The sequence below is a fragment of the Quercus suber genome, unplaced genomic scaffold (assembly GCF_002906115.3).
Source record: "Quercus suber isolate HL8 unplaced genomic scaffold, Cork oak 2.0 scaffold_14, whole genome shotgun sequence".
Lineage (NCBI taxonomy): Eukaryota > Viridiplantae > Streptophyta > Magnoliopsida > Fagales > Fagaceae > Quercus > Quercus suber.
This window is the reverse complement of record NW_027069479.1, coordinates 1,637,346-1,659,032: the sequence shown is the minus strand read 5'-3', so window position 1 is coordinate 1,659,032 and position 21,687 is coordinate 1,637,346. Positions and strand designations below refer to the sequence as shown.

Sequence of the window (21,687 nt, the reverse complement as noted above, 5' to 3'; positions counted from 1 at the left end):
TTGCCCATTTATAATAGTCATTAACAATCTATCACCTTAAATTTATTGTAAAAATGTTGTGAACATAACATTTTTATTTCCATACATAGTCTTCTACTCTTCCAATCTAAGTTATCATAATTTTATTCAGATAAAATAATAATAATAATAATAATCTAGTGAACACATTTTTTGTGTATAAGTTTTGCTTTATAGCAATTAGCAAGAGGCAAAATCTAAAAGCATGGCATTGAAAATTTAAAGGCAGAAGAAAAAACTGATCAACCAATTGAATCCTTGGATTTTTATTTCTAAACATATTAATATCGGGAATGTGAGTTCTCAATAGGCAAGTACAAGAGCCAGCTCAAGCACCCTTACAACTCATCTTGGGGTGGCTCAAGCAGGCAAAGAACCCAGAAAAACAGAGAAAATAGAGCCTTACTTAACTTATTTTAAGGCATAGCGCACACCTAAAACAGACCCCTCAAAGTAACACCTAATTAAGATCCAAAGCCAAAAACTTGGCATGGTACAAAGCATAGAGCTGAAGTTATAACTTATCAAGTGCTTCCAATTAGCTCTAGAGCTTTTTAATCATAAGATCATAATGAAATTTCAACTAATGTAGTACATTGGATCAGGCACTTTAAATGTTCGATTGCCAACATTTGTACCAAACAAATCGCTCCATTGATCTCCCATGTTGCCAAGGATCCTGTACCCTTCAGCTTCAAGCTCAACTCTTTTGGTTGATTTGTACACTAATGCTGTGGTACTCGACTCAGAGGGTTGCCTGCCACCAAATCAAGAATAGCTCAACAGTCAAAATCACGATATTCTTTTTGGATGCATGTTACCAGATCTCTATGTTAAGAAAAAGATACCAATTAACTTGTAAATATTTACCATGTAATAAGATCTTCTTCATTTCACAGTTGAAATTTTAGTTTATGGAGTCAACAATATATAAAATGTTTTACTGAACGGATCCTGTATACAATGATGGTGTAAAATTTTAGGTGGTGATGATTTTCACATGAGAATTGCATGACAAATTCTTTATATAAAAGAGAATTATCAAGACAATGTCCAAAATACAAATGAGATATATATCCTTGATGCTTACTTAAGTATGAGCTTCTCCCAAGTGGTGTAACCAACATTCTTCAGGTTTTCTATCGTAATATTTCTATAGGTTTCAGACCTTCCTGTAAGAAAGACAATCTTAAACCCAAGATTTACTAATTTTTTGTAGAGATCAAGATTCGCAGGCACAGCTGGTGCTATGCCTTTTGCTTCCCATTCGTTAAAGGTTGTTGAGTTATATGCAACTGCCCTGAAATAGGGAGAGAGAGAGAGACAAGTCACGCATAAGAAAAGATAACATATATTAGATCAGATATATATTTACTACAAAACTATTAAGCAAGAAACAAATTAAAGATGTATAAAATTTTCATGCCTTAATCAAGGGAATTTTTTGTTGTCCTTTGGAAAGAGCATACTTCAATAACCATATATATGAACTCTTCTAATTAACTATGAAAATGTCTCAGCTCTCAAGACTAATTAATTATATGCATGAGCTGCACCAAAAAAATTGTAGCGGTGAAATTCCCAGGGCAATATGTCATAGCCTATGTTTTGTTCCTAGCAGAACACATTGAATAGTCCTAGATTCCAGGTATACTTAGAAGCACAAACCACTTCATTTTTTAAGTAGTTCTTATGCATATCAATAATCATCCTTCGTCTATCAACATTATCTCACTCGTACTTGTTTTTCCTCCACTAGTATACTAAGTTCTTCTTATTGGTAAATTTTATATGTACTTGATGGATCTTAAAATCATGATCTTCCTCTCCACCTTGATTTGAGAGGTCCTATTGAGCTAAAGCTTCTTGGCACAAATGTAACTTTTTATTATAATAATGCAATATGCCCATTACGATTTTTTTTGTTTTTCTAGTTAGAGACATTTAGAGCCCATAACGAATTTCAAAAGTCACAATCATGGACACTATGACCTGTGGTCCTGTACTGAATAATATATTCATAATGATTAACACAATGTGATATTAATTTATATCGGTGACAGCTACTCTCTCTTTTGTTTGTCTCATGGTAAATATAAATATATCAAAGTTTAAACAGGCTAATCATCACTTATCAATTATCATAAAATGTAGTATTATTTTACTTACCCAAATGCAACGTCAGGTTGAGCATAGTAAGGCAAATTAGAGAGTGTAGTTTCATCAATGTCAAACACCCAAATATCCAGGCCATCATCACCGAGTGTGAGGTTCTTAGCATAGGCATAAGCAGTATCGGCCACAACTTGACAATCCTCACGGTATTGTTTGCCAAGCATGTAGTTTCCAACATAGGTTTCNCTGCGCTACATATGAGGGGACCATGGTCTTGCGTTTGAGTAAAGCCATAAGCTCAATGGTTTTATTAGCAGCAACAGCAGCTTGGTTAATTGAAATCTTGGTAAGGCCAATAACGTGGGCTAAGGGTGTAATAGGATAGGATTGGAGGGCTTTCAAGCAAACAGGAGAATGTTTGTGTTTAGAGCAAATATCATGAAGCACTTTTTCTGATAAAGTGTAATGTGAATCTGCTGGGCTAATGAATAGGATCGTTAGCATAAGAGAGAGCAACAAGGAGAGATAAAAAGACGGGGCCATTTCTTTCTTGAGGATGTATTCATGGGGTTCGGGGAAGATTATATAGCAGTAATTTGTTTGTTTGTTTGTTTGCATTCTTAATAGAATGTATGGTGCATTTGTATAATCTGTTGCAAAACGGTGTTTTTTGTTTAAAATGAGTGTTTGTAAAAAAAGGTAGGGGAAGTTGTTATTGTGAAACAGAGTTTTAAGTTTTAAAAATGTAATTTTAGACTCCCAAAATGCTTAACCAAACCAGTAGCAGTTTGTTATTTTTTCAAAAATGGGCTGAATATGAGCAAAAATCTAGAGATATACTTATTAAGTGGGTGGTATTGACTTGGCAAGATTTTTTTGGAAGAGAAACCATTTATTCTAGGCACCAAATTGTTAATTAGTGCCTTATATGCCATAAAAACGAAGCGCAAGTAAGAGAGGAAATAACAAGAAAGATAATTCGTTTCAGAAGGTGTTATTAGTAACAAAATACTCATAAAGACACCCTAAATATTATTGAAAATGAAAATTTGTCACATGCATTTGAACATATTTTTCCAATCTGAAGGGTCATATACTTTTTAGAAATTGATCACCATTTTTTTTTTTTGGGTTAATTTATGAGAATGAGAGAATAGAGGATGTATTCCGTAAGTGTTATTTTTTAATCAAATAAGTGTAGTTCAAAAATACTAAAAATTTCTAGAGATAGTTTAGGGTATAATTAAAAAAATGGTATTAAATTCTGACCATTAATTAAGCAAACTCCCCCCCCCCCCAAAAATATATACTTTTTTTTTTCGAGAAAAAAAAAAAAACTTGATAGAAGCATATATGATTTAAGCGCACGTGTGTGTGTATATATATACATGATTTTCCATTTAAATTGTATATAAAGAAGAGCTGTATTCTCGCCCAAAAAATAAATAAATAAATAAAAAGAAAGAAGAGCGGTATTATGACAAAACAACAACAACAACAACAACAAAAGTGATGGTATATATGGTGAATAGAAAATACTTCTCTTCTGTCAACATCACCACACCCTTATAACAAAAAAGGGCAGTACATAATTTGTTGATGAGCAAGGTGATGACAGAGCATATGTGAACTCGGTTTCATAAGTCAGCTCGGCTGGATGATCATGAGTTGAGCAAACATCAAAATCGACCCCCTTGTTCAAGCTACCCTCTCAAGTCTCAACTAGTTAGAGCAACTAATCTATGAAAAGAAATGATCACTATGATTCCTCCCAAAATTTAGGTTGAGAAAGGTTTAACATTCAATTGACAATCGACATAACTCTTAGGTTGGAAAATAAAATGTAAATCAAGACACATTATAAAAGGAAAAAGAAAAACTGAACAACACAATATATTTAACTTTTATTTTATATATATATATATATATGTGTGTGTGTGTGTGTGTGTATAGACTATGGAAACAAGCATATCAATGCCTCACAACTCGGGTGAATAAACTTATTGTATAAATAATATTCTTGGTTCACACCAAATAAGATTGGACTTTTTTTCTTTTTTTTTGAGAAACAAATACACAGGATGGGGATATACAAGGCTTTTCTCTCTATAAAAGAAGCGCAAAACTAACCCATCTACAGTTTGGAGATGACATTTTGCTTTTTATAGGGCTACTTCTAATGAATTTGCAAAAAAGTTTGAATATTCTGGACACCTATGAGAAAACTTCGGGCCAAAAAGTGAATAGAAATAAGATGACAATTTTCTTTACCAAATCCACTACAGAGAGCACCAGATAGCATATTAAGAATGCTATGGGTTTGTAGGAGATTACATAGTATGAAAATATTTGGGACTTCTGTTTTTTGTTGGGAGGGGAAAAAAGGAAAGCTTCAGTTACATCAAAGAAAAGGTATGGAGAAAACTGCAAGCCGGGAAGGTAAACTTTTATTTCAAGCAGGGTGAGAAATTCTTCTCAAATTAGTAATATAGGCCACACTAACCTTTGCCATGCGGTGCTTTAAATTAACTTGGCTTGTGTCATGATATAGAAGCTCTGATCAAAAAGTTTTGGTGTGGATATCGGAGTAATCGAAAGAAAATCCATTCGCTTAAGTGGAGAAGATGACTAAATCAAAAATGGATGGAGGAATGGGATTCAGAGACTTGACTCATTTTAATGATTCTTTGCTGGCTAAACAAGCATGGAGGTTATTGCATAGCAAATCCACCCTTTTTCTACAAGGTGTTTAAAGCTCTTTTTTTTGAACTAAACATATTTTTATTTTTACCTACAATATTTTTTCCCTTTTCCCGTAGACCCATCCCCTTTCTCTCTCTCCTCTCATAATTTTAGATTTCTTGTTCTTCTTCTACATCTTTTCCAGATTGGTATTCGTCTTCTTCACACCAAGACCATTGCCTTCCTCTTTCTCTCCCTTCCTAATTTTAGATTTCTATTTTTCTAGAAGTAAATCTACAAGTCCTTCACAGATTTTGGAAGCCCATCAGTCAGATCTGCAAATATTTCACATTTGTTCAAACTTCATAATTTCTTTTTTCAATTATACAAGGATATTGGGGAAAATGGGCATTTGCCCCTAATTTTAAAACTATACAATAAAATGCCTTTGTTTTGAAATTATTTAGAAAAATGTCACTGTTTTTTAAATTCAATTTAAAAAAAAATCAAATTTTGTGTAAAACTCGATATCTTCAAAATCGAGAACTGTGTATATTTTTAAGTGTAACATGACATTTGTAATATCGAGTTTCACTTAAATTTTCAAAAAAAAATTAAATGGAAAAATATGCATAAAACTCGACATTGCTAATGTCGAGTTTCACCTGTAAATCGATTAAATATGAGCATTTTGCTAAATAATTTCAAAATATAGGCATTTTGCTCATAATTTATAAATTAGGAGCAAATGCCCACTCCCCCTCCTCCCCCACCCCCTCCCCCCACCTCCCCCAAAAGAATATTACATAATACCTTAATGTGGCGTTTGGTACAAGGTAATGTTTTAGGATTCCTAGGAATTGTTAAAGATTCCCATGTTTGATTGCAAATCATGCTAGGGAATCAGATGCCAGGGGAATCTGGATTCCCCCCTTAAACCCCTCTCGATGGGAATATGGATTCCCTTTAAAACAGGTGGGAATTCAGATTCCAAAACTTAAAGGAAATTGTATTTTTTATAAATTGACAACTTTAACCCTTTTTTTAAATGACTTGGTAGTTCACATTTAAATCTAAAGATAGACTGGAAAAAATAAATAATTCATTTAAGATTCCTTAGAATAAACCAAACATAGGAATAACTACATTCTTAGAAATTGCATTCCTAGGAATCTGGATGCCAGGAGTAATGTAGATTCTCCCATACCAAACGCCAACACCTCAAGAGTATCAATTGAAACCAAGGAAGTGGATCTCGTACCGTACCGGCCGGTACGGCCGGTATATACCGTACCGGCCAGTGATTCGGTACGCTCAACCCCCCTATTTCGTACTGGAAAAAATACCGGGCGTATCGGCCTTGTACCGGCCGTACCGGTGAAATCCGGGTGTTCCGGCCGGTAAATACATACCGGACCGAAACAAGAAAATGAAGAAGAAGAAGAAAAAAAAAAAAAAACATTCTCACTCTCTCATCTCTCCACTCACCAGCGTCACTTGCAGTTTCTCAAACTCGTAGTGCATAGTTTTTCCTCCCTCAAATTCCAGACTTTCCTCTTTCTTGGTTGCCCGGCATCCTCTTTCTCTTTCAGATTTTCTTTCTTTTTCCTCTTTCTTGGTTGCCTGGCGTCCTCTTTCTCTTTTTCAGATTTTCTTTCTTTTTCCTCTTTCTTGGTTGCGTCCAACTTACGCCCAAACCTGAATTTCAACTTTTTTAAACACCCAATAAAGTTGACAGCTTGCAAAAGGGATATACAAAGTTAAAAACAACTTTTATATGTCAGATTTTTTTCCTTTTTTTAATTAATTCCTAGCTCCTAGAAACGGACAAAGGCTCAAAACTCAAAAGCCCTTTCACATGTCATATGTTTTTTTTAATTTTTTTTTAATTTTTTTTAAGCCCTTAATTAGTTCACGTGTGAAAGCTTAGTATTTTAAATTTGACATGATTTTTAATTCTTTTTATAGATATAGAGGAATAGGCTTGGGCTTGGGCTTGTATGGGGTTTAAGATTACAAATTAGTCTAATCTATGAATTTATATATATATATATATGGGCTTTAAACACTATATATATATATATGTAGCGGTAAATTCGAAACGGTACACCGGTATTGACCGGTATCCGAAATATATCGTACCGCTGGCCAAACCGGTACAGCCTCCGGTACGGTATTGACTCCCTTGATTGAAACCCATGTAAGAAACAAAACAAAATCTATTTCTAATTAATTGCAGAGCTAGTGTTTGGGATTGGTTCTATTATTAATTTTATTGTGAAACAGTAATTTTATAATATGTGGAATGGAAGTAGCTATAGTGGTGGGCATATTGATCTATTTCCATGGGTTTACAATAACACGTAATATGATTTTACTATGGGGAATCTCTCTTCAAGCTTCTTGGCTCAATCTCATTTTAACGAGTTACACCGCAACTACCAGAATAAATTTCATTTGAATTCTATTATTTCTTTTTTCCTTTTTTGGGGTTGTGTTGTTTTGATCCCTATATTTTTGTCTTGTAAATTGTAATGAAGTTCTTAACAAGGTGCTTCCACAATAATGTTGACAAAAGAATGTAATGGGAGCATGTAATTCAAAAAAAAATTAATTAATTATTTTTTCTTTCAACTAACCAAACTTGTTTTCCAATTTGAAAAAATATCATTTTTTTTTCTTTTTTTCTTAAAAACAAGAAATTGAAAATAGAAAATAAAAACATTTACTAAATATAGATTTTATTTTTTATTTTTTTGAGAATCACTAAATATAGACTTAGAATCTAGTTTGAGTAGTCTTTGGACATAAATTAATAGCCTCGCACGACCACATAAGCACAGGTGTGGGAAGGGATGTGTCCATAGGTGGTAGACATAACGCTAATGGGTGGTTCCTCCTCAGCCACGTTAACCCAAGCCTGTCACAATTTTTTTTTTTTTTTTGTGTGAATGTATTCTCACAGTAAAATTGTTACTCACATATGGTTGTCATTGCTACATTGCCTAACCAGAAGCAACCAGAAAGCATTAAAAGTTTTAATTTAAAAAGTATGAAATCTGCCATGAATTGTATGTAAATATTATTGACCAGACAGAAGATGCAAAGAAAGCATTGAAAGCTGGTAACTACGAAAAAGTATTTGTTGCTGCTGCACGTATCCTCACTTACAATGCTGATTGTAGCGATGAATTAGGATCCCCCGACTCAGTCCCTCTCCAACAAATGAATAAAAAAGTGTATAACTACTACTTCACGACACTGTTGCGTGTTTCAAATAGCCTAACAAAATATGTCTAAAAAATCCTCATGTGCATGTGGCCATGCAATATAGAATATTTGATATTAATATCCCTTTGTTTCAAAACTCCTGTCAGGAGAGAGCTAAATCCTCATGTGCATGTGGCCATGAAGTATAGAATATTTGATATTATCCATCACGTTCTATTGAATTAATATAATATATAAGTTTAAAATGTTGTTTTGTTTTTGTTTTTGTGTGTTTTATACAAGTCTGGTTTTCTTTCTTGATTCACATTTTGTAATTTCTTTTAATAAATACTATTGGATGTGAAATGTGTTCACTTTATAATAATTTTTTTTTTTTTTTTAATTTTATCATTTAACCAACATAGCATATGGTTCCTTTTAGGCATAGGTGGTATTTATACCCAAATTGGCCATATTCTTTATCTAATAACAAAAAACTCACCAATTGAGTTAATTCGAATCCAATCTACTAGGCAACCATCTGACATGAATTAATAGAATCGCGAGATCACACTTATAATATTGTTTAATTACTCCATATCATAGGAGGAACAAATAAATTACTACTATATATAAAACCTTTATTCAATACCCAAAAAAAAAAAAAAAAGATTTTTTATTACTACCATGAAGCCTTTATTTGATTAAAAAAAAAAATACATATGTTTGTATCCATGGATTAGTCAATCTAACTAGTTAATTGGGAGGGTAACTCAAACAGAGGCTGCTCGTTAAGAGATCAGCCAGACTCATCATTATGCCATGTCATCATGCACGCAAATAATACAATTTTTTTTTTAGTTGCTATAATTTCTTTTGTTAATAAAAATAAAATCATACAGTAAGGTTGTATTATTGACATAGGATAAGTATTTTTTCTTTATCATTATAATAGCCAAGAGTCTTGTAGTGGGCACTTCTTAGTATTTCTAAAACATACAGGGTTCAACTTCCTCCTCTCCTGCTGATACTAATGAATTATAAAGGGGAAAAAAATCTTCGCCATTATTATATTGTCATAAAAGTGTTGAATTTTTGTTCACCGTCTAAAATAATATTTTTCCATTTTTGAAGATTAAAAAAAAAATCATTTGTTTGTTATGAAAACCAAACTTTAAAACCTTCAATTCTTTTTTTTTTTTCATGATACATACGATCACTCTTTAAATCCAATAAAAATGAAAAGACATTGATAAAAATTGCAGGACTAATGATTTTTTTGTATTTATTTTTCAAGATCAAAGACTCAAAGACACTTTTTTTTTTTTTTTATTACAACAAAGACACATTTTTCCCCAAACCAAAGTAATTTATTGGAATTCTCTTTCACGTACGCTGGACAGAAACAAGAGCCACAACGTTGGTGTCCTCCGGCACAAGGTTGGTATAAAGTGAACGTTGATGCAGAGGTTTTTGCAGATTAAGAGAAAGCTTACTAGCCCCTTCTACAATCAGTATTATCATCAGCAGTGTTCTTGCTCAACTGCAATGCTTCTGAAGAGTATAAGAATTTCTCATACTAGGCGATCGAGGAAGCAACACACTTGCTCAATAGCACAAGTCTCCATATTTTGTTGTTTCGGATTTATCCCGTGACGTAGAACATTTATTTTCCCATGAAAGAAAATTACAATCTTACTTTCCATTGAAAAAAAAAAAAAAAAAACATTTTCCCCATATTTTTATTTGAGTTTTCTTTCCCCTAATTAATAATTTTGTACAAGTATTCACAATAGTTGCTACTAATATATTTTTGGCTAAAATCATAAGGGTAAGGTTGTAATTTTCACAAAAGAATTTTTTTTTTTTGCCATCACAAAAGAATTTATATAAAACAGTCTATAATATTTTGTCCTAACTTAGTCATTAGCGTGGAAAACACTAGATGTCAAAATGAGCTATGAAGCTATTAGCATTGTCCTCCGTTTAAAGGAAAAAAATATGTGCCTGATATCAAAGCCAAAGTTTAAATCCTTTTCTAACTTTTTTTTTTTTTTTCACAATATCTTTCCTCTCTAAACACAATTTAAATAAAAAAAATATTATATAAATTGCAAGGGTGTGCATGGGTTAAGTTTGGTTGGGTTTGTGGTTTTTTTTTTAACCCAATCAGACCTTGTTTGGTTGAGAAATTCTCAACCCATCATGTGTAGAAACCAACCTAATCCACATGGGTCAAGTTGTGTTAAATTGATTAATCACTTTTTTTCAATAAATTATTATAATTCACATAATATTCATAAATTATATTCCAAATTTTCATATTCTTCACAACTAAATCTTAAAATACCAAAATAAATCAAATATAAATATTAAAATAAGGATAATAGTATAAATTAATATATATGGTTGGTCAAATTGGTTGAAAAAACTATCAACACAACATTATACCATGCCTATTTACACACAATTTCTATCTAAATAAGCAAAATAATAAACCCAATTTCTCAAAATGTGTGTTTCTTTCACCTTTTACACAAAAATAAATAAATAAATAAATAAAGTGAGACACTTCTTAAAAAAAAGGATAACATTTTCGTATTAATTTCACAACAAAACTTATGTGGAAAACTATTAACAGTACTATATCAAAATCAATTACAAATTATGATTGAAACTTTATTGTGAGAATGTTGTATATATAGAAACTGCTAAAATAAAGATATTGCTAATGAGTGCCTTAACTGCACAATATTTTTTCACAAATTAAGAATTAATCAATGCTCAATTATAAGTTGTATGTGCACTTAAGGCACTTGTAGTAATTTGACTAAATTCTATTGTGATTGTCACAATTTGAAAATTTTAATCAAAATTTTTTTTTTCTTCTTTCCCTTTCAGTTGCTCCTCCTTTTACTGAAAAATTAATTGACATCTAAGGTTATGTTTGATAACAGTTTTTATTTTCTATTTTTAAAAAGTTGTTTTTGGGAGTATTAAAAAAAAAAAATTTCTTGTATTTTTTAAATCAAAAACATGTTTGTATGATGAGGATAACTTTGCAGTGTTAACAACATATTATATGTAAAGTTATGATTTCCAATTATGTTGTGTTGGCTTTAATTTTGTGCCAAATTTTATTATAATTTCTTCAATCATTTTTCCCTGTATGTATGTGGGTTTATTTGTAAGAGATGAGAGTGAGAGATCAGTGAAGAATCAAGCTTCAAGAGTTGAATCAATGGATTTCGCGACTAGATCCCGAGTAGCTCGTGAGAAGCAACCCGCAAAAAGGTCATGTTTGGAGCACATGACTAGAAGACGAAGAGTTATATCAGACTATCATTTTCGCGATTGTTTCACAAAAAGTGCCAACCCGCCAGGGGCGACTCCAGGATTTTTGTTTAGGGGGGTCAGTAAGAATCTTGTGGCCTATGAGATTTTCTTATTACAAATTTGTCCATGGTACTAGCAAAAGAATAAAAAATAAACTATAAGTTCATTTGACATATTTTTTTTAATACAATAAACATATTAATTATTGTTAAGTGATTTTTTTGCAATTCTTTAATTTATAAGTTTACAATTCTTTAAATGTTTTATATTTTTATTATGTTTTAGTGTTAAAGTATTCACCAAGTCACATAGCCAACAACCATTCATAAGTCACATTCAGCAAAATTAAAAAACCACTCACAAGTCACAAATTTAGTCAAATAGTAAGTCACAAATTTAGTCAAATACTCAAGCACACAAGACAACTCATAACTCAACTTTATATCAAATCAATATAACCACTTATTGACTTACAACAACACTGCAATAGTAAAGAAAATCAAAACACTATAACCCATTAACCCCCACAAGCCCACACACACATGGTCATACTCAAAGAGACTCAAAACTCATAACAAAAATCAAAACACTATAATCCCACAACCCCCACAAACACACACGGTGATTCACTCACACAGATTCAGTGAAAGAATATATCAAAACACTATAAACACACTCTCACAGTGAAAGAAAGAGAGAAAGTGAGAGCTGAAAAACCAGATCAAGTGGCGGCAGAAGGTAGACCAAGTAGAAACGACAGCATCAGATTAGGGATAGTCCAGTAGCGGCAGATCGTGGAGGCTATGCCTATGCAGCGGCAGATTTTGTGTGTGAAGCAGAGGCAACCTTTTTCCTTTGGGTTTGGAGAGTAAAGAAAGATAGTGAGAGATTTTGGGGGTTAGGCAGCTGCAAAATTCTAAGGTTTTATTTGGCCCTTTTTTTTTTTTTTTTTTTTTTTTTTTTTAATTTATGAATTTTCAAAATTTGATTTATGGGATTTTTATTTCTGAGATTAAAGACCAAAATTTTCTGTTAGACTTCTCTTTTCTTTTTTTTTTTCTTTTTTTCCCCTCGGAGTTTAAGTTGGGCTTTAAAAAAAAAGGGTTAGGTTCATGGTGAGGGGGTGCAAATTTGTATTGCAGGGGCTCAAAACAATTTTTTTTAAAAATTATATATATATATATATATTAAAAAAAATTTGGGTCAAGGGGTTCATTTGAACCCCTTGACTATAACGTACCGCCGCCCCTGAACCCGCTAAGGACTCACAAAAGTCTTTGTTTGTCAAAAAGTTGTATTTGCTTTACCAAATTTTTACCCACACTATATATATCTTCATTACCCACAAATTGTAAGGAGTGCTTTTCAAAGAGAAAGCCCAAGAAAATACACTTGAGAGTTAGAAATTGTTATACCCACAATCATCTATACATTTCCTTATGGTTTTCCTCAACTCCTACCTCTCCATCTCTAAATCTTGGAGAGGTTGTTAGCCCAAACACTTACCACACTCATTCTGAGTGTAAAGTGAGATTTTGGTGCTACTGGAAAGCATTGGAATAAGCCATTCATTGGCGGATGCAATCAGGCTGAATTGCAGGATCCAGAAAGCTAGAAAAGACAAGGCTCCAAGAAATCAGTTGGTAATAAGAGCTTAAAGGCCTCAAGTACATGGGGTAGACTAAGTTTAGAAGGTCTTTTATTATTCGTGTACTCCAGCTTTATTCTCTAGTGGATCGATTTCGACTTGGAGGGTCGCAGAGAGGTTTTTCGCCGAGTTCTTCAATTTCCTCTTCGATAACACATCTCGGTGTTATCTTGTGTTTGCATCTCTCTTTCTTACCCTTTAAGCTTTTACTTTATTGTTAATGATGGATGAATATGGCTTAAAGTAGTGTTATCGGTTCATTGCGCCTATTTACTCTTGTTCCGCACTTAGTCTAAGTTAGAGTAAAAGCAATCTAGCCGTTTTTTTTTTTTTTTTTTTTTTTTTTTTTTTTTTTTTTTTTTGGGAGTCTAAACAAACTCTTGTATTTTAACACAAATCTGAGCTTTCACTATAACTATCTCAAAAAATAAAAATAAAAAATTTTCCTTTTAAAAATTGCTAGAAGCTACCAAAACGTCAGAATAGTCCCATTTTGATAGTAGAGCAAATTGATTTATAAGTATAGATTTCTTGTCATAAATTTTGACAGAAACACAATACATCCTCAAGAAATCAAACTCAACAAAATGGCCCCCTCCTTTTGTACTTCCTTTTTACTCTCTCTTATGCTAGCAATCCTTTTGATTTGCCTAGCAAATGCACAGCTAAGCATGAAAGTATCAGAAAATGTGCTTAAATCTATTTGCTCTGTGCACGAAGGTCCTCCTTTTTGCTTGAAAGCCCTCAAATCCGATCCTCGTACACCCTTAGTCGACCTTGTTGGCCTTACCAATATTTCAATGCACTTCACAGATGTTGCGGCTAATAAAACCTTTGCCCGTATTATTAGCTCACTTGTAAACAAGACCACCAACCCCAATTTGAAAGCATCATATGAAGTTTGCCTCAAATTCTATGATAGTATTTTTAGCAATCAAGAAGAAGCAAAAACTGCGTTTAAAGATCGTGACTATTTCTCGGTAAAATCTTATTGTGGCGCGTGCTACTGAATATTGTGGCGATGAATTAACAACTAATGCATCCCCTGTCTTACAACAAGAGAATAAGTTGATGGGTTATATTTGTGAGACAGTTTCTTGTTTCTTGTCATCTAACTTGAGATTTTATGGTTAAATCCTTATGTACATGTGGCCATGCAAAATAGTACATATTATGTTATTAGTCCCCTTTTATTGAATAAATATATGATTGTGAGCAAGTGTTCAGAGGCTCTTTTGAAATGTACGAAATGACAATTTGAAATGTATACAAATTTTAGATTAGAAGAGTGTTTCAAGTTTGAACACCTAAAGAGAATTGACGAAAATCTTTTAAGGACTATATGTAAAATAAAAACAAATATACAAACATATGACCAAGAAAACATAAAAAAATGTTGAGTATTAAGCCGATTACTTCTTATTTATGTTTTATTTTGGCAACTGGCCTATTCAGAAAAAATAAGCATGATGAGAAGTTTTAGTAGGAGTGTTTTTTTTTTTTTTTTTTAAAATTCAAAATAAAGAAGAAGAGATTTGAAAAAAGAAAAAGAAAAAAGAAAAAACATGAGATTAGAATTTAGAAGAAAGGAAACAGGGGGGGAAAAAAAAGGAAGAAGAAGAAGAAGAAAGAAAGTTAATTATAGAAAATTGGGGATAATGTGGTATTTAAAAATTGATAACATTATTATTATTTTGATAATGATATGAGAGAGAGGATTTACGTCTTATAATACTAAGAAATATCGATAAATTGAACAACAAAACTCTTAACATTTTATGAGTTAAATTTTGAGAATGATAGAATAGAGGATGGGGTCAATCAATAAACTCTTTTTTTGGGATCAAATAGATGAACTTCTAAAATCTAGGTGAACATTACACTGTCATTTCCTGAGGTTTACACTATCTACATTGAACTCCCTTTTAGTTTGAATTGCATATAAACTTCCCTATTGTCTAGAATATACTACACTTATCTCTCATGTAGCTTAACTCCCTTTTTTTTTTTTGAGAGAGAGAATTTCAACCTATGGTTTCCACTCTTGATGATAGCTCTTTATCATCATACAAAGACACTAATCAGTTTTAGGTGTAGGCAGGGATTGAACTCCAGATCTCTTATTCAACTATCAGAGACTTTACCTATTGAGCTAACTAGAACCCACAGCTTAACTCCCATTTTAGATTCACTTAAAAATTATAAAACTCCCACTTGACCCTGTATTCAAATGTTCTTTCTCTGTTCTGGATTTTTGTTGCTATTCTATTTAAAGTTTCAAGACTCTTTTGTTATTTTTAGGGTTTTTTTTTTCTTGTATATTTATTTTGGTTGCTTTCATGTGTTGGATTTTTTTTTTCCCTTCTCTCTCTCTGCTGTTTCTTCTATTCTTTGCAACTTTTTTTATTTGGCTCCTACTTTCTTTTTTCTATTGCATTCTGTTGTCAGCACTAGCTGAATACAATATGCAAATAGTGGCAGAGCTAGAAATTTTTTTTAAGGAGGGCCAAGCTAAATATATCTTTATATTTCGGTATCCTTAATTCTTGCAATATAAGTTTGTATGACTTTATTTTTGGAAAAAAAAAATTGCTAAAGAGATTTACTTATATATTTTTATAAATCTATGCTTGAAATACTCCTAAAATTAATGATTTATTTATGATCAAAAGTCAATATTAAAATGAAAATAAATGAGATAATAATATATTGAAGAGTATTTATATATTTTTTAAATGAAGAGGACCATTGCCTAAATTTATTCATATTTTTAAAATTTTGACATGATAATAGAGGGGAGGGGCATTTAAAAAGAAAAAAGAAAAAGGAAGCTATAGTGGTGGCCATGGGGCCATGGTCCTCCACCCCTGTTTGAAAACCCATACTAAAAATAAATAAATTAATTTAAAAAAAAAAAAAAAAAAAAACTCAAAAAAGAGCTTCATGTTGACTGGTATCTATAATTTTAAAATCCCTCTCCGTTTACTTTGAATGATTAGAGCCACACGGTCAATATTTTCTTGTTGATATTGTTGAAAGCCACCCTTGTGAGATAAATATTTGTTGTGAACTAGGCATGCTGTGTTATTGACGTTTGGTAGCCTCTAGCATTTTTTATAATGAGATAGTATAACTCAAACTCTTTCTCCTTTAAACTCCCAAGTTTAGTTACAATGCTATTAAAGGGAAAACTTGAAATTAAAGAGGCCAAAATTTTGAACTTAAGTGGACAAAAAAATAATAACTCAAAATTTAAAAGGGTCCAATTTGCAAATTAGTACCTTGAATGATTTGGGTAATGAGTAATGACCCAAGTCACAAATCATTCAGGTTACTACTTTTGGGTAATGACCCGTTACTGTGATCGATATATTACATGCAGATCTCAGGCCCATTATAGCGGATTTCTCCCCAGGTTCGATGGGCTTCAAAATTTTGTCAACCCTAAAGGTAAAAAAGCAAGTAAAAATAGCCTGGCTAATAAAAGGATTTTTTTTTTTTTCTTTTTTCAGGATTTTTCTCCAGTGGACAGTTGAGCATCTACAAGTATAATATTTATCAGGATTTTTTCTAACAATTATTGAAATAGTTTATTGTAGTCAGTACATAATTAAAAATTATATTTTAGTAGGACTTGAATGAAAGTGATGTTGCTTGAATCATAAAAAGCCATTTTGGTAATTGCCACAAAAAAAAAAAAAAAAAAACTATGGAAAACATGGCAATGTATCCCATTATTAATTTATTATTATTGCTCTCATTGTTCATTAACTCAGGGGGAAAAAATATAAAATAAAGAGAGAGAGAGAGAGAGAGAGAGAGAGAGTGAGGTTATATATGACAATAAACGGTGTACCATCCAATTTCTTTTTAAAAAAAAACAATCTTGTATATAACATATGTATCATATATCATAAATCATGAAAAAATAAAAACAAGTATACAATAACCATATATATGAATCTCCTTTATTCTCTCTCTAACCTAAATAAATAATATATAAGTAACAAATGAAATACCCTCACAGCCCATCTCTCTAAACATCAAAAGAATAATCAATCAAATCCATAACAGATCCAATCTTAATGCTTCAACATAGTCAGCATAGACAAAACCAGAGACCCAAAAATCATAGCTCCAGAGACAGCATTAGAGTAAGCTGCACCTTTCTCTATTGCTGGTGGTGGTGCTGATGCTGGTGCAAAATCTTGAGCCATCACACTTGAAGAGAAGATTGCTACCACAGCAAATACAATAGCCAAAGCCTTGAATGTGATTTCTTGTGCCATTGCTAACAAAAATCAAAGTTATAATACCAAAAAGATTATCTTCCTCTTAATAAAAGCACTATTTGTATGAGATTGAACTGTGATGAATGTGAATTATGATTTATGAATGAGAATGTAATGGTTAGGAGGGTCATATATATAGTGGTTTATGAAGGCGTGTGGGTCCAAAAGAAAACGAGGACTTTTAGGTAGGAGAACTAGCCACGTTAATAGAAGAGAGAAAAGATCAAAAGAGAGACTTCTTGGAAAGTCTATAGAAGGAAACAGCAACTTGGTCTCTATGGGTGGTGAGCGAGGTGGTGAAATATTGTCAACACGTTCTTCTCTAAAATTCATGGCATGTGAATTCGAAGGAAGGTGCATATTCTGTCTCTTAAACATACAAAATTGTTGACATGTCATGCAAAGAATTTAAAATATAAAATTTGTTAACAGAAGATCACATTGCCTCTTTAATTTCAAGTTTTTCCTTCAATAACCTTGTAACTGAATTGGCACCAATTATTGAGGTTAGAGGAGAAAGAGTTCATATAGCATATTATATTTCATTTAAAAAAAATTGCTAGAGGCTACCAAAAATTGCATCTAATAGTTGCATGATTGATACAGAAAACTGAAGGAATGAATTAACAAGTAGTGCACCCCCTTTCCTATACAAGAGAAAATTATTGAGATGCGTTATATTTGTGAGACACAGGTTATTGTTTCTAGTCATCTACCTTGAGATTGTCTGGTTAGATTCATAATGTTATAAGTCACTTTCAATTGAATAAATATAATAGAAGTAAAATTTTTGCCTATGTTTTCTATGATTCATGTTTTTGTAAATCTTGTTTTTCTTGCTTTTATATTTAACTAACTGATGTATTTACTATAACTTCCATATTAAAATAATAATTAATAAAAATTTATTTTTACAACTGAAGTAAAATACAAATTACATACTATAATATCTAGAAATTAATTCTAATTATATTAGACTTCATTGTTGGAAATGTAAATTGTTATGATTATTATAATTAAGAACATGAACTTATATCTTAAGTGAATTGAAAAATATTAATTATTTCGACCATGTTGAGTACACAGTAATTATTTTATACTCTTGATCACTTGTTTTCTTAAATGTGTTTTTCTCTTTTTGCTTGATTATGTTTCAATTGTTGTCAAAATTTCTGAACTTAAGTAAGATATCATATTTCATTTTGATAAAATGATAAGACTTTTTGTTAGAGTTCTGTGTGCGAACGTGTTGACGTTAGAGCTCTCTGTGTGCGAACATGTTGATGTTAGAGCCATGCGTGTGAACGTGTTGTGTTGTAGCCGAATTGTAGGACAGCTGCGCCTCCAGAAGTTAGAGAGAGAGAAGAGAGGAAGATTCAAGATAGGATAATAGGACAAATTGTTATTAAAGTTCTGATTGATTCCTTGTGTTTTCAATTACACCCTTTATACTATCTGTAACTAATTCTTTAACTAACCCTTCCATTCTAACTTTGCTAACTGACCCTCCCAACCCGTGTTTACTGTTTACACAATTGGCCAATTACCAACTCACTCTAATACAACAATAGCTATAACAGCCCTCACATCAGCCCTCACATGATTGAACTAATGAACCAAACAATTCAATGAATTAACTAATACTCACAATCCTAACACTTTTATCCTATGATGTGCTCTATACGACTGTTTTTTATAAATAAAATATTAATTATTTTTTATATAGATGACATTTAAATTCAAGATATTTTATTTGATGACAACAGACTCTACTAGTACTTAAGCTAATTAGTGTCTAGAAAATATTATATTCCTAATCAATAATTTCTCATATAAATTACAGAAAAATAAATATGATAAATTATTTTATATAAATAATTAGTTCACCACGTATAGTAAAAATGTGAAATAAATGCATGTAATTCCTTTAAAAAATTTAAACTCTTCTTAATGACATTAATAAATTTATTTTTTTAAAAAAATGTTTCTAATTAATATATGCACTTACTCCATTAGTACAATGAACTACATAAATTCAATATTTGGTAAGGTGGAAACCTAAATAAGAAAATTTTAAGGAATGTGTCACATGACAAAAACTTAGATTAATACAACATGTAAGATTTATATATAAACATACAAAATTGTTGACATGTCGTGCAAGGAATTTAAAATGTGTAATTTGTTAATAGAAGATCACATTGCGTCTTTAATTTCAAGTTTTTCCTTTAATAGCTTTGTAACTAAATTGGCACCAGTACTTGAGGTTAGAGGAGAAAGGTTTCGTACAGTAATTATATCTCATTAAAAAATAATTTAAAAAAAATTGCTAGAGGCCACCAAAACGTCAAGAACACTTTAGCTTTTTTTTTTTTTTTTTTTTTTTTGCTTTTGCTTTCCAAAAATAAAGTCATACAAACTTTCTTTTTTATTTAAAGAGTTTCAGCTTATGGCATCCGCTCCTAATGATACCTCTTTAACATCAGACTAAGACACTAATTAATTTTTGGTATAGGCGGAGATTAAACCTTAGATCTCTTATACAACCATCATAGACTTTACTAGTTAAGCTAATTGGAACCCACAAAGTCATACACACTTATATTGAAAGATTTAAGCATATAGAGATATAATGATATATTTAGCTGGATCATCTTTAAAAAAATTTCTGGACCTGCCACTATTTGTATATTGTGTTCAACTAGTGCTGATAGCAGAATGCAACAAAAAAGAGAGAAATTTGGTAGATTTTGTTATGACTGTTTCCCATGGAAAATTTCATTCCTTTTGAATTGTTCGTCCATTTATTGAGCACGGCATGGACATTCTTTTTTTTTTTTTCCTGAAATTAATACATGGCTTTTAAGTTTTATCATCTACCATAAATACTCTTTTTTTTTTTCTTTTGTAAAGAGAAATTTCATATTATTGTCATCTGTTTTACAAGATATCTTTTAGCAACTGTTCTTATGCAAATATAAAATGTAAAATAAAATAAGCCAAAATTTTAAACTTAAGTGGACAAAATAAAAATAACCCAAAATATAAAAGGGTTCAATTTGCAAATTAGTACTGTGAAATAGGGGAGAATGATTTGGGTAACGAGTAATAACCCAAGTCATTCAGGTTATTATTTGTTGGTGATCAATACATTGCATGCAGATCTCAGGCCCATTATAGTGGATATCTCCCCAGGTTTGATGGGCTTCAAACTTTTGTCGGCCATCAAGGTAAGAGCAAGTAAAAATAGGCTGGCTAATAAAAGGATTTTGTTTTTCAGGATTTTTCTCCAGTGGACAGTTGAGCATCTACAAATATAATATTTTTCAGGATTTTTTTCTAAAAATTATTAAAATAGTTTATTGTAGTTAGTACATAATAAAAATGATATTTTGGTAGAATTTGAATGAAAGTGATATTATTTGAATTACAATAAACTGTATTAGTAATTATGAAAAAAAAAAATGGAAAACATGGTAATTTATCCCATCAATATTGTGTTCTTATTGTTCATTAGCTCAGAAAAACAGATCAAAAAAAAGAAAAAAATGTTATATAAGACAATAAACAGTGTACCATCAAATTTTTTTTGTAAAAATCTGGATAAAACAGTCTTGTATATAACATATGTATCACATAACATTAATCATAAATTATGAAAAATAAAAACAAGTATACAATAACCACATATATGAATCTCTTTATTCTCTCTCTAACCCAAAACAAATAATAATAATAATAATAATGGTATATAAGAAACAAACGAAATACCCTCACAGCCCATCCCTCTAAACACCAAAAGAATAAACAATCAATGATCAATCAATCCATCATCATAGATCCAATCTTAGTGCTTCAACATAGCAAGCATAGACAGAACCAGAGACCCAAAAATCATAGCCCCAGAGACTGCATTAGAGTAAGCTGCACCTTTCTCTGTTGCTGGTGTTGGTGCTGCTGCTGGTGCAAAATCTTGAGCCATCACACTTGAAGAGAAGATTGCTACCACAGCAAATACAATAGCCAAAGCCTTGAATGTGATTTCTTGTGCCATTGCTAACAAAAAATCAAAGTAAAAATACCAGAAAGATTATCTTCCTCTTAAAAGCACTGTTTGTATGAGATTGAAATGTGATAAATGTGAACAATGAATGAGAATGTAATGGTTAGGAGGGTCATATATATAGTGGTTTATGAAGGCGTGTGGGTCCAAAAGAAAAGGAGGACTGTTGGGTTGGAGAGCTGGCCCCGTTGAGAGAAGAGAAAAGTTCAAAAGATAGACTTCTTGAAAAGTCTATAGAAGGAAACAGCAACTCGGTCTCTATAGTTGGTGAGCGAGGTGGTAAAATATTCTGAACACGTTCTTCTCTAAAATTCATGGCATGT

At 31.7% G+C, this 21,687-nt stretch overlaps 1 protein-coding gene across 1 annotated transcript; it reads right to left on the bottom strand.

Moving 5' to 3' along the window:
* Positions 1-257: 257 nt before the first annotated feature.
* LOC112008844 (acid phosphatase 1) lies at positions 258-17,298 on the bottom strand. Its single transcript, XM_065781291.1, has 4 exons — positions 17,125-17,298; positions 2,188-2,384; positions 1,109-1,318; positions 258-775 (listed from the first exon to the last, which is right to left on the bottom strand). Exons 1-4 carry the CDS (start codon positions 17,296-17,298, stop codon positions 598-600), a joined length of 759 nt encoding a protein of 252 aa, XP_065637363.1. The 3' UTR covers positions 258-597.
* Between the last annotated feature and the right edge of the window lie 4,389 nt (positions 17,299-21,687).